At 38.6% G+C, this 14,510-nt stretch overlaps 1 protein-coding gene across 1 annotated transcript in view; it reads right to left on the bottom strand.

Annotated features, from left to right (window-relative positions):
* Nucleotides 1–1,702: 1,702 nt before the first annotated feature.
* LOC308259630 (serine/threonine-protein kinase TNNI3K) overlaps nucleotides 1,703–14,510 on the bottom strand; it is a gene marked incomplete at both ends in the record, with an annotated part of 287,025 nt that continues 274,217 nt past the window's right edge. Inside the window, 2 exons of the mRNA XM_080690775.1 lie at nucleotides 1,703–1,779; nucleotides 5,023–5,102. Of these exons, the coding sequence (XP_080546901.1) occupies nucleotides 1,703–1,779; nucleotides 5,023–5,102 (157 nt within the window). The remainder of the gene's footprint in view (nucleotides 1,780–5,022; nucleotides 5,103–14,510) is intronic.

Below are 14,510 nucleotides of genomic sequence, written 5' to 3'. Positions count from 1 at the left end.
GTGTGTGTGTCTGTCTGTCTGTGTTATGGTATTGGCTCATACAATCACACAGGCTGATAAGTCCTATAATCTGCTGTCTACAAACAGGAAACCCAGTAGTTGGTAATGTTGTTCAAAGGCCTGGGGGTTGGAGAGCCAGTGATACAGGTTCCCATCTGAGTCTGAAGAACAAAAAAACAGAAGTGTAAAGGAGGGAAGACTGTTGTTCCAGCTTCAACAGTCCAGAAGACTGAGTGGATAATTCCTTCCTCCAACTTTTTTTCTCAATGTGAAATCTTCAATAGACTGGATGATGTCTATCTACAGTGAAGAGGGCAGTCCTCTGTATTCAGGACATCAATTCAAAGGCTATCATCTTTTTAAAAACACCTTCACAGACACACCCAGAAATAATGTTTAACTAGGTATCTGGGTATCTATGATCCAGGGAAGTTGACAAGTAAAATTAAATAAATATTACAGGGAATGTTATTGGCATCTGGGGCATAAAAGCCAGAAAGTTATTAAATATCTTAACAGTATATAGGACAGTCCCCAACAGCAAAGAATTGTTTCATCCAAATGTCAATAGTGCCAATGTGAAGAAACCTTGACTCAGTGGATCCCCAAACTTTGCTAATTTTATTTCTTTTGCAGAGATCAAAAGCAGTAATTACCACAAAATTGTCATGATTTTCTGCCCATAATTCCATGCCTATCTTTTTTTGTTTTTGGTGGTACTGGGGTTCCTGGAAACCCTTCTACCTCGGGGATATGCTCCCAGATCTATTTTTATACTTTTTTAAAAATTTGGAAACAGGCTCTCTTAAGCCAGCACGGCTGGCTTCGAACATACGCGATCCTCCTGTCTCCGCCTCCCAAGCGCGGGATTACAAGCGTGCGCCACCACGCCCAGCTTCCATGTCTATCTTTGAATGGCAAAACTATTTTATCTGGTAGAACCATTCCTATCTTCCTGGCTGGAATCAGCATGAAGGGCCGAATTCTTGTTTCTTGAAGGCAGTAGGCAACTTATGTCTACGCCAAATTCTGGTATAAATGTTAGCTTTGCATTGGTGAACTGGTTACATAACTGATTGGATAGCCCAAGTAGAGCACAGAGCACTTGGTAGGACATGGAAAAGAGGCCAAATAATTAAGTATTATAAGGAAGCTTTTTGATGGAGGGTCATTACTACCCTTTACCAATATGTCTGAAAGAAAGTATACTCAGTGGAAGTCTTACTAAAATAAAATACACGTCTGAATCAATTTTCCATGCCACCAAAGGACTTTTAATCAAAACACTGAACACCAGAAGTCATATAATGAGATAAGAAAATGAACAATATTCCAAGAAATCAAACCAATGACTCTAAAATACGAGTCTACATAATTCAGTCTAGGAAAACATAATAATCAGTAAGTGTCCACCACTGAGTTAGGCCTCGTGTTCAAGTTATAAGATAAATTTGTTTTTTACTTAAACAAAATTAAAAACAATTCTTCATATACCTTCTGTCCTGGTTCTTTTGCATTTCATTCTTTAGCCATAAATTCACAACCCAACTTGTAGCAGGAAATTAAGTAGGACTAGTGTAAACAAGCCAATTTAAAGAGATGTAAGAGGATAAAATATTATAATTGAAAGCTAGCCTGCCGTGGTTGGAATCATTGCTGTCAGTTTGGAGGAAAACTCTCCTTAGGTACATGCCAAATGTTGTCAGCTGCTGTCCTCAAAGCTGCCACTACTTCGGCAAGAAGGAAAATGCATCGGGCTCATGGGATCAGACACGTAGCCTGCATCAGAGAAGAAGTTCAGTCATTTCTTATCGGTCTTCCAGAACACTTCCCCATTTCTCCTAACTAGCCTCACCCTGTGCAATACATGGCTGCCAGGGGGCTTTTGTGGATCCTGCGAACAGAGGCTAGGCAAGAGGTGCTGGTCAGCAGCTGTAAAACAGTGCTGAAATTTAACGTGAAAAGAAAGCTGATATCAGATGGGCATAAATGATGGATGTCCAATTTGGAGCAGTGCTAGACAGGAGGGATTTGGGGTTTAAAGAAGGGGGACAGTTCAGGAATTTGGCATATCATGATGGCTAAAAGCACAGGCTTTCATGTCAGGCAAATCTGTTTAAGTCCTGGCTCCACTCATGGCTGGCTTTGTGACTTTTGTCAATTTAATCTTTCTAAGCCTCAGTATCTTCATCTGTAAGAGGGAGAAATAATAGCATGTACTTATAAGGTTGGCAATGAATAAAATTGCTGTCTGGTACCAATGAGTGCCAAAAAAAAATGATAGCCAAAAAAGAAAGCTAGAAATAGCAGTTAGACAAAAAAAGAAAAGAGCCTTTCTCTAAAACAGGTTGACTCTGTTTGGTTGTTTATTTTTTCCTTCTCCTTGGTAGCTCAAGTTTTAAATGTTCATCAATGCATAGGTCTAAATATCAGTGGTAACTGATGCCATTTGAAGTGATAACCCTGGGGGTGTCTGGAGAATAGACCTCATGGCTCAGCATCAGGCCACTGTCCAGGGAGACTTTGGGGTGTGTGCAAGGAAGCAGAGGCCTTTTCATTCTGAGTGAGGAAGCTATTCATCGCTTCTGTGCAAATGGGCACATTTGTCAATAGCTACTGCTGCTTTTGCTCCCTTTTGATAGGTGAATTTCAGAACCAACCCAGCCATCTACATTTTCATTAAGCCATCTAGCAATGTGCAGTTGGATAGGCATATTTATTTTCATAAAAAAGGTCTCTGTCAAAATCCCTTAGGCGGCCCATAAACTCTCCTGAGAGGAAATGCTGTGCCTGCTGGTATTGCTGTTGACTGGCCTCTCCCTGTGAACTCCTGTGGGACACACCCTGGTCGGATATGAGGAAGGCTGTGGTGGGGCAGGGGGAGATGAAGGAAACAGATACGTGTCACCGAATCTTAACCCTGGGCGGACTAAAGTACATCTGTATCCTAGAGCAAAAATATTTCCTTTTGTCTAGCCAAATAAAGTGACTTCGTTCCAGGCATAGATTGATGCTTTAATAAGCTGGTAATCTTTTTATTACTGTAATCAACCTTCCAATGTGCCACATGTAGCTTTACTGGCCTGTGTTGTTCCAGTGCCTCTCACCCCACAGGACGCCGATGAAAATCTGATTGTGAACATATGTCCCACCAGGATGGGCAGCCCTTTGTCAGGGATGGGTAACAAAATAAGCAGGACACCAAGGCTGACATTTATTATTGATGCCCTTATTGCTAGAGTATAAAGGCAGATAGGTTTGGCTTGAGTAGCCATTTGGCTTAGGATTGTCTCAACTTGATCACAGGCTCTAGGAAAAGATAGAACCATGTCTACATATTTTGTTATTTTTAGGGTCAAAGGTCTAAAGTGGAGAGAAGACAGTTGTGGTATTTAATTTTACCTTTATTTTTTAGCTCTGCCCTTTGGGGTACAAAGACAGAAAGAAACATCTCATAAAATTGCTTTATTCCATACTTGGTATAGGAAATGAAAATGGAGGGCAATTAAAGATTTCTTTCTTATATAATATGATATTCCTAGTGAGAAATATTAAATATATCAGCTTGGTCTATAAGTAATCTCACTCCATCCAAACACACTGATGTTTTCTCTTCCACCTGGTACAGATATGTATAGGAAATCCCAACTTTTGCATTATTAAATTATTTTTCCTTCTCCACCTTAGGGAATTACTGTAGCTCTATTTCTTTAAGAAACAGATCTCTGAGTTAAAGAGATGCTTCATCTTATAATTCTGCCACGAAAGGAAAGACTTCTGGTCAAAGCACACATTTCAAAGGATGCCCTGTATTTTGTGGTTGTGGAGTCATATCTGTAAAGGTTTGAGAAAATGATATTATAGCTTTTTAAAAAGCCGATGTTGTGACACTTGGAGCACATTTTCCCCTCAAAAGGATCTTTTACTGGACTGGCCAATTATGTTGTAAAGCTGATGATGAGAAGCACTCAGCTGCATTCTAGACACATATGTGTCGGGAGGGAGAAGCACAGATTTCCTTTCTTCAGTGTACCCAAGTAGAGTGCCTGCATCTACCCAAAATGACTTTTTCCCTTTGCTCCTTAAATGCTTTCTAGTGCTTCAGGTAATGGCACCCTGCAGATGAGGCGCCTGGGTGAAGATGCCAAAGCCCAGGGCTCCAGGGTCTATTGCCATCTCTGTCCAGAACCAGGGACACATCATCCAATTAATTCTTCCTTAAATTTGGCTCTTGTAATAAATCCAATCATTTTAACTGACAGATATTTTTTTCAGTCTTCCATGCAGTCAAAGGAAGTTGCCCTAAATAAATGAACCCATTGTACTAAAATTACAATTAAATATAATGCCTCTCAGGCTTAAAAGTTGGAAAAAGGACATCACAGCTCCAGTACATTAATAGGGCAGCTCTTGATGAAGGTGGTTGTCCATGCTCTGGCTTCAAGAGGCTTGCACAGAACTTTGTTAATTACAGCAAAGAACTTCACTAATTTGTTCTGAAGCAGTTCTGTGGGGAATGGATTCTAGCAGCTCTCCCTTGCCTCTTCTCTAGCTGTTTGAGGGAATAAGTGGATTTCTACTTCACCCCTGGGTGCTTGGCTATCAGGAAAGAGCTTTACCAGCATCTAATGCAATTGTGGAAACTCATCCCTTGTTTTTCTTCTCTTTCCTACATACCCATGATGTGGGGCCCGATACACTGGACTCAATAAGGTGATGCTAAAGTGTTTGAAATGTCAATAGGGGTCAGAGATTATTTTTGTAAAAGAAGTTGTGTGTGATTTTTTAAAGCACATACACACAATCACTCATGTATACTCACTGCTTAAAAACCCATTCTGAAGCTTAAAGGTAACTACAGAGTTATAAAATAGAGATCAGAGGTAGAATTATTATAGTATTTTTAAAGAATCTTTCACTTCTAGATATTACAATGCAGTACTTTTCTCTTGTTAGGAAATGGATAGATCTCATCTTCCTAGGGGTAGCTCCCTAATAAATCTAGAGCATCTTTCTACTCACCATATTTGTCAACAGGTGAGTACTGGAGACTTCTCTTCATCTCCTCCAAAGACAGGCCTTGAGAGGAACATGGTCCAGCACTGGAAAGTTAATAAAATAAACATAGCTTCAGCCAGGTATGGTGATGCACACCTGTAATCCCAGTACTTTGAAGGCTAAGACAGGAAGATCGAAGGTTGGAGGCCAACCTCAGTAACTTAGTGAGACCCTGTATCAAAATTAAAAATAAAATTAGGCTAGGAGTGTAGTTCAGAGGTGGATTGTCCCTGGATTTAATCCCCATTCCAAACAAACAAACAAAAATAACAAAACAACAGCAGCACACCTTCACATTGTGGTGATTTGCTAATAAAATTTGTATAAAACCGAATCTACTGTCTCATCATAAATCCCAGAGAAATGGCAAAGTGATACAAGGTATTTTTATCTTATAAGTGTCTAGTCAGAGGAGAATCCAGAGTTATTTGAAGTAAGCAGATCTAGGTGTGAATCCTGTCTCTTGCACATAGGTTATGATTCCTGGCAGTATAACCTTGGGCATGTCACCCTTGTTGAGCCCCAGTTTATTTATTCATACAATGGCAAAATAATGTAAATAATTTCCAGTTTTCTTTTTATGGTACTGGGGGTTAAACCCAGGGGCATTCCACCTCTGAGCTACACCCCAGCCCTATGTGTGTTTGTGTATGTGTGTGTGTGTGTGTGTGTGGTACTGGGGATGGAACACTGGGGCTTTCTACTTCCGGGCTACACTCCCAGACCTACTTTTAAAAATATTTTATTTGGAAACATGTTTTCACTAAGTTGCTAAGAGCCTCATTAGGTAGCTAAGGCTAGCTTCAAGCCTGGGCAATCCTCCTGTCTCAGCCTTCCAAGTACTGGGATTACAAATCTACACTACCACACCCAACTTCCAGTTTATTTTAATGACTCAAAATAATCAAATCAAAAAATGGGCAAGCATAAGTAGGGCGTGGTGGCTCACGCTTGTAATCCCAGCACTTGGGAGGCTGAGGCCTGAGGATCACGGTTTGCAGACAGCCTCAGCTACTTAGTGAGGCCCTCTGCAACTCAGTGAGACCCGGTTTCAAAATAAAGAATCAAAAATAGGGCAAGGGTTGTAGCTCGGAGGTTGAATGCCCCTGGATTCCATCCCCAAACCCGCCCCCCCCCAAAAAAAAAGGCAAGCGAACTAAATAGACACTTTGCGAAAGAAGGAATTCAAATGGCCAATGAATGCATGAAAAAATGCTCAACATCATTATCAATCAGAGATATGCAAATTGAAACTACCCTGAGATTTCACCTTACCCCAGATAGAATGGCAATCATTCAAAACACAAACAACAACAAATGTTGGCGTGGATGTGGAGAAGTGGGAACTCTAAAACATTGTTGGTGGGTTTACAACCACTTTGGAAAACAGTATGGAGATTTCTCAGAAGAATGGGAACAAATTTATCATTTGATCCAGCAATACTACTTCTGGGTATCTATCTAAAAGAAAGGAAACCAAACTACCAAACTAACACATGTGTATTTATGTTCATAGCTGCAGAATTTACCATAGTCAAACTATGGAACCAGCCAAGATGTCTATCAACAGATGAATGGATTACAAAACTGTGGGACATGTACACAATGGAATTTTACTCAGCCATAAAACACACACACACACACACACACACACACACACACACACAATTGCAGTATTTACAGGGAATGGTTGGAACTGGAAGACATTATGCTAAGTGGGGTTAGTTAGTTGCAAAAAGTTAGAAATCAGATGCTTTCCTAATATGTGAAAGCTAAGGTGAAATGGGTCATAGGAGGAATTCCAGGATAAGGCAACCTAATTGTGGGGATGGGAGAAGAGGGAAACTCTTTAAAGCACACAATGTACTTTTTCATTTTGTAGTCAATCACTAAGCCAAGCATGGGAGGGAGTGATGGGGAGGGAGTAGGGTAGGGACTGGGTGGGGGCTGGCTGGGTGATATGTGCATTTATGTCTACACAAGTTTTTTACCCCATTAAAATGTATAAATACAATGCACCAATACAAAATTAAAAATAAAAACAAAAAATATAAATAAGAAGGGATGTTGGGTTAATATGCTTGCAATTCTTACTTAAAAGGAACTTAGAACAAGGACATTATCCTTTCAATAATAAATATAAGTGAAACACATCCCAAGAAGTATTATTATTATAGTCCTATTGTTAAAATTTATGATACAATGATAATGCTTACTTCATGATTCTTCATTTACATGTAATCATCTCATTTAATCCTTATTCCTATCTTATCACTATGATATAATTTCTCTCTTTTACAGATAAGAAAACATCAGGGGCTGAACCAATTAAGTAATTAGTTACAGAGATTTGGTAAATGGCTCATCTAGGATTCAAACCCAAGATTTTTAAATTCAAAAATCTACATACTTATTTATGATTCAAGTATGTATTTCTCCTTCTCATTGATCCTTTTCTTTCCCCAAACTTCTCATACTCTTTTATCAATTCAGTTAGTTAAAAACCTGACATTATCAAAACCTTTATCCTAACATCTAATCACATCTGCCAATTATGCTTAACTATGTATCTCTCTTGCAGCCAGCCATTCATCCTTTGCCATCTTGAAGCAGCTACCCTTGTTACCCCCAGGACTACTCTATGTCCAAAGAACTCTCAATATCCCCAGCATCCAAGCCAGACCTCTCCATTTTAATTACTGGCACCACATCATGCAGTTACTTAAGCCAAAATTCTTGGACTCTTCCTTAATGCCTTCTTTTCTCTCATATATCTTACTCGATTCAAGTCTTTATAGTTCTGCTTCAAAATAATCCATCCTAATCCACCTGCTTTACTTCCTCTTCCAGATCTAGGCCACAAAATTTTGTTCTTGTCCCGACCTCTACTATTTGTCTCTTAATTGATTTTCCTGCTTTCACTCTTATCCTCATATAATCCTTTCTCTGTATATTATCCAGACTGATCTTCCCAAAATATAAAATAGATTAAGTGACTGTCCTGCTTAAAATCATCCAATGGCCAGTTAATTTGAAACCAAATGTAAATGCTTTGCTCCTCTACAAGTTCCGGACCCTGCCTACCTTTCTCACCTTAACCTGTACCCTTCTCTCCAGTTTTTACTAAGCACTTCTTTCTAGTGTGTGCTCTGTTTCTGGAGCCTTCCAAACACTTGCCCAACTCAGCCTTTGTTTGTTAACTCTGCCTGGAGTATTCTTTTTTAATGAGCCCAAATCCCCGTCTGCTAAACCCTTGACTTGCTTTTATCCATGACTGGCTCTTCTGTCATTGAAGTCTTAATTCAAATGTCACTTTATCAGTGACACCTTCTCTAACCACCATTCCAAAGTGGCCACTCCTCTGTCCATGTTCACCATGTAATCACATTAGATCATTCTGTTGCTGTCTTTCAGACATATATAAAATGATCCTGCTTACTTATCTGTTTACTTATATACTACCTACACTATTTCTATACAGTAGGGTTGGGCCTTGTCTTTCTTATTCTCAGCTACATCTTACCACTCAAAACAGTGCTTCCACATAGGAGAAGTTCAATAGTTTTCAAGAAATTTATTAATAGATCCCTAAATGATGTCTTCCCCTCTTATCACTTAATCCTCCCCTCTACAAGGCATGACAGTAATGAGAATTATACCACAGCAATTACCGACCAATCCTCAGGCCAACGTTCTACTACTACTGGTATTCGATGTGTATTTTGTGTTCTCCAATTCCTCAATACTACCCCCACTAAGTTCAAGTCACACTAATCGACTTTGAATTTTCTAAACATTCCTGAGTGTTCTATCTTCCACAATTGCAGCCGAGCTCCTCCCACTGCTTGAATGTGCTTGTTGACATCTCATTTATCCCTCACAGGAAGTCACATAGTGTTATAGTTCAGCACAAGCATCCTCATGGCTGACTCCTCGAGCTGCATCCTCAGTCCATCGCAAATTGTTTTATAACCTTTGACAAATGGTTAACTGTTTTGTGCCTCTATTCCACAACAATGAAATGGGAATTTTAGCAAGAGAAGAATTAAACTATTCTAAAATGTTCATTTAGAGAAACCATACTTTTTTGATACCTAACATTGGTTCATACTGACTAGTTCACTGAGCTGCCTTAAGAAGGACTACATTTTTGGACTCATGTCCTTAAGCTTTAAAGAATGCTGTTTCTTAGAGAAAGGCAATGATTTTAAAAAATGTTGGTTTAAAGCATGGCATGATATAATCTCAGTCAACTAAATGCAAACTCTACTCAGTTCTAGTCAATAAAATCTCACTTATATTTTTTCAAAATAAAATTTCTCTATTAATATATGTCACCTCTTAAGTACTCCAGCTCCTTTTAGGAGATGTGTTACATGCAGTAGTCTTGGCAACTAGAAGATAATAGGGAATAAATATTTTATGAACAAAATGACTATCTGGTTTCCTAGGAATAAAGCACAACTCTATGCCGTCCTGTTTGTTCAGTTGCTGAATGCAATTCACACCAAGGGACTTAACTTTCCTACCCAAGAGAGGCCATGCAGGCTGGCACCAGATGCTGTTCTAGAGTGACAGACAGATGGAAACTGAACATACCCAGGTCAAACAAAACAGAAGAAACCAAACCCTGTTTAGTGGATTTTGCCATTCCCAATCCCTGTGCATGCAGACTTCAGCAAGGGGTCACAGAAGCCCAGAGCTGAAGAAATATGCGGGATGGACCTCTGTTCCTGAAGCCGTGGTTAGCAAGAGTAAGGCACTTCCAGTGATACAGTTGCCCATGAATTCAATGAAAGTCAATATGAACTAATGGCAGGTAAGGAAAGCACTCGATTTTGCAGTTTTAATACTGCTAGTCAACTAAAGTAGCCTTCTTTAATGCTAAGAGGATGATATACATCACGGAGAGGCATATGCATGAATGACAAAAAATGTTTTATGGGTAATTTCAGGTACATTTTTGTGAGTGTAGAATAAAATTTTTCTCTTATAAAAAGAGAATGTCTTTAGGTTGGGTGTTTGCATAGGTTGAGTTTTGTCGTAGTGATATATCTTATTTTAGTATTGAAAAGTTCTTTAAGCTAAACAATTTAGATTAGTTCTGTAATATTTATGTAAGAATAAATATGATAACCATCTTTTGTCTCCTATAAAATTATACTAGAAAATGAATAACTTATCCAGGATAAAGGGCAGAACCAAAATATTTAAAAAATCTGCCTCTTAGTCCATACTTTAGGGGTATGTAGATTTTGTAGCTGACTGTTAATTAGGTCAGTTCACACTCAAATCCATAGTATGCAACCTGTGGTTTGTGTATGTATACTATTCAGGCTATAGCTTGTAGAAACAAACTAGCCTGCTTACAAATGTTCACATTGCTTATGAGTGGACTCGTGTACCTTGAGCAGAGACAGCGACCGACATATTAAAAATGAGTGAAAATAAGAGGCTACATTTGTCAAAATAAGTGCAGAAATTATGATACTCATGACATGTGCATTAAGCAAAAAAAGTCCACTGACAAATAAGTCAAGACATAAGTGAGTTACAGAACTTTGAAGAATGGAAAGAGCACCAAACAGGACAAAAACAAATATATCCTCAGCTGTTGAGAGTGGGCATAAGGCAGCATCTACAAACTAGAATTAATGTGGGTTCATGTACATTCCAAGCAAAGATCAAGGAAGGGATGGTTAAAACAGAGGTCTTCTGTACTCTTTAAAAAAAAATGCTGTTACTAAAAGTTACGACTAAGAAAATCATGTGGATTTGCTTTATTTTTGGTGAAGATAAAGATAAAGGGGAGCTCTGCAGTCTAGGACACGGACTTGTGTTGCAAAAAGGTGTTGAACAGAGTTTCTTCTGCTTTGTGAGTGAGAAAAGGAAATCCACACCAGATGACAAGTGCTTAGATTGAATTGTCACTGTGTAGATACCGAGAACTGTCTTGAAGTCTGTGTCAGCTTATATAGACAATGATCCCCACAGGATACTTTAGATTTGCATCTCTCTGATTGCTAATGATATTGAGCATTTTCTCATGCATTTATTGGCCATTTGAATTTCTTCTTTCATGAAGTGTTTATTTAGTTCACTTGCCCATTTTTTAAAATTGGGTTATTTGTTTCCTTAGAGCTAAGTTTTTTGAGTCCTCTGTATATTCTAGATATTAGTCCTCTATCAGAGGAGTAGTTGGCAAAAATCTCCCATTTTGTTGGCTCTTGGTTGAGGTTCTTGATAGTTTCCTTTGCTCTACAGAAGTTCTTCAGTTTCATGCAATCTCATGTATTGATTCGCCTTTTAGTTTCTTGTGCCTTTGGAGTTTTGCTGAGAATGTTTTTATCTCTGCCTGTGTGTTGCAGTATTGGACCTATGCCCTCTTCCAGGAACCTCAGGGTCTCTGGGCTAATTTCCAAGTCTTTGATCTACCTTGAATTGACTCTTGTACAGGGTGAAAAAGTGGGATTTATTTCCATTTTTCTGCATATGGTTAGCCAGTTTTACCAACATCATTTGTTAAACAGGCTTTTTTTTTGGCATGTTTTTGGCCCCTTTGTTCAATCATAGACATTAGGAATAATTAAAAGAAAATTAAAAACCCACTACTTTTGTTAAGTTCAGAAGTATCTGAAAATAGATTGAGCTGCTCCAGAAGGAGGTTCTGTCCCATCCTGGGAGATGGGGAAGCATATCCTGGTCTTGACCACAGCAGAGGGATCTAAGCATCCACCTGAGAGTGACATGATGTGACATCCCAAGTCCCTCCGTTCCTTATGTTCTATGATTCTTTAAAAGGTGTTCGTGAATCATGTGAACTTCGAGAACTGGCCTTGGCATGTTGGAAAGGCCCCGTGAGATTAGACAGCTCCCACTTAGGCAGAAGATTTTTATCTTCCTTCTCTGTAGGGCTTGACATTTGGCCAGGGCTGAGTGCCTGATTTTCTCACAGGTGCCACAGCATACCTGGCCACACATCATTGCTACTATCAAGAGTGGTACTTGTAGCTTTTTGTCTAGATATATTTCATTTTAAATAGTAACAGAACTGTGCTATTTGCCTGAAGGAACCATCTTTTTTAGTGCTCCATTAAAAAAAAAAAAAAAAAAGATCCACACTGCTATCTAAGATGAAGCAGAGCAAAGTGTGGAGAATGCGCTTTCACATAAACCCATCATTAAGGATTTGAGTGACAGGCTGTAGAAGGCTGGTGGAAAATTCAGAGCTGCTACACAAAAGTTTTTTTATAAAATAAATTTTTAGAATATTCATGTTGCAATGCATGAGAAGTGGGGGGTCCCCTAACATAAATGCTATGATATTTCTTTACCCATAGAATGCACTGTTAAGCAAAGCACAAGAAGATATAAGGAAAATACTATCTAGAGGCAGGACAATTCTAGTGCCTTCTCTTGAGAGTAGTGGGGCCAGCCAGTGTCACAATGAATCCAAATGGCCCCATTTAGAACCTCGAAAGCAGGCAGTGTTGTGGTTTCCAAAATGTGGCCTGCCAAATGCTTTTGGTATGGGAGCATGGATCATGGTTTTGGCTGTGTGATCTCATGAATTCCTAAAATACTTGCTGGCGCCATAACTGCTTCTGATTTGTGTTTCATTTCAGAGAAGACTTCAGATAGGCATATAATACAAAAGGAACCTTTATTTAAAAAAAAAAGAATCACATTCTTTAGAGTGTGGCTTTTGCAGATTTGAGAACTTTTTGGTGAATTATAGCAGATGTATATTTTACATGGCTTGCAAGTCAGAGTAGAATTTACAAAATTAAACAAAAATAAGGAAACCAGGAACACTGAAATTCTAACATAATGATATAATAATTTCTTAGAGAGGGCTTTACAGCTTGTCACACTTTTTCTTGATTAACATATTACTTTAGCCAGGCGTGGTGGCTCACGCTTGTAATCCCAGTATTTGGGAGGCTGAGACTGGAGGATCGCGGTTCGTGGACAGCCTCAGCTACTTAGTGAGGCTTTCTGCAACTTAGTTCTACCCTGTTTCAAATAAAGAATAAAAATAGGGAAGGGGATGTAGCTCGGAGGTCAAATGCCTCTGGGTTCCATCCCCAGACCCGCAAAAAAAAAAAAAAAGTTATTTTTTGAAACCTTATGAGGCATCTGAGAAGGTATTAATTTTACCTCCATTCTATGGTGATGGAAAGTCAGTTTCAGGAAGTTCCAGTGACTCGCACAAACTCCTAGAGTTACCAAGGGCAGAGACAAGACTTGAACAAACTTTCTTCAGAGTTAAAGTTCATGATATTTACTAAAACACTTCATTTGATAGCAGCACATGTCAAACTACTGTTCTGCTACAATTTGGGGAACTCACTGAATTAGGTTTAAGTTACAGAGTTTGAGATCCTTTGGATATAAAGAGGAACACTAAATTCCTCTTGGAGAAGCATCCCTTAGCATGACAGCAAACTCAGAATCATTGTACTTGTATCTCACTTTGTTTAATCTTTAAAAATTATACTTTCTCCTCTCCATCAATTGCTTGTCAGTCTCCTTGCAGCAATTCCTAAAAGATAGGATACACATACACAAATCTTTCTAAAAAAGACATTTATGATTCCCTAAAAATCTCTGATCTTGTGTAACGTTTTCTAAGCTGCATGCATGAATCCATCTTCTTAAATACAGCACTGGCTGTGTTGAACAGAAAACCATTAGTTACTAGTGTGATTAAGGATTCAGGAAAATTTTTTTCCATTAAAATTGGTCCAATTAGTTTTATACAACTAACAATGTCCTCAAGCTACCTGGACCCTGGAAAATTTAGCCATTTTGACTTAATGAAAAGCAACACCATCCAAGGCCTCACGGCTTTGCAAATATGCTTTGTGGTTTATTAGGTCTTCTTGCCATCTGTCATAATGATGTTACCTATGTAAAGAATATTAGCGCAGGATCAATGCCATATGCTACCTTAAACATTTCTTTAAGAGGAACATGTTCAAGTTAGAAGTCATTTCCTTCAATCCAAAGGAAACCGATACAGATAATGTCTAACCAAAATTTCAGTTCTTTGACACCAATCTAAGGAATGAATACAAAGTAAAACTAATACAAAGAGAAAAAGCAGTCTGCTGAAATATCTGATGAAGGTATTTACAGCATGAAAATAAATGCCTTAGCATAGAAAGGCCACTAGAATGGTATAACTGATTCTTTTGGTATTTAGCTAAAAACAAATAGATTTAAAACAGGTGTGTCATAAGGAATCAATCACTTTTTATATTTTGCAATATTATTTCTATGCAGCTCATCTTCTCTGTTGCCTGGAGAGAAAGGTAACATTTTTATTAGAAATGGGAACACTTTGGGTATAACTTTGGAAGAGTCCAATAATACACTTGGGAATAAGCATTTATTAATTTATCAGTTAAGTTCAACATACTTATTTATTCATGACCTCATCCTGGCTG

Source organism: Muscardinus avellanarius, assembly GCF_963383645.1.
Source record: "Muscardinus avellanarius genome assembly, chromosome: 3".
NCBI classification, from domain to species: Eukaryota; Metazoa; Chordata; class Mammalia; order Rodentia; family Gliridae; genus Muscardinus; species Muscardinus avellanarius.
This window is presented reverse-complemented; position numbering and strand designations above follow the sequence as displayed.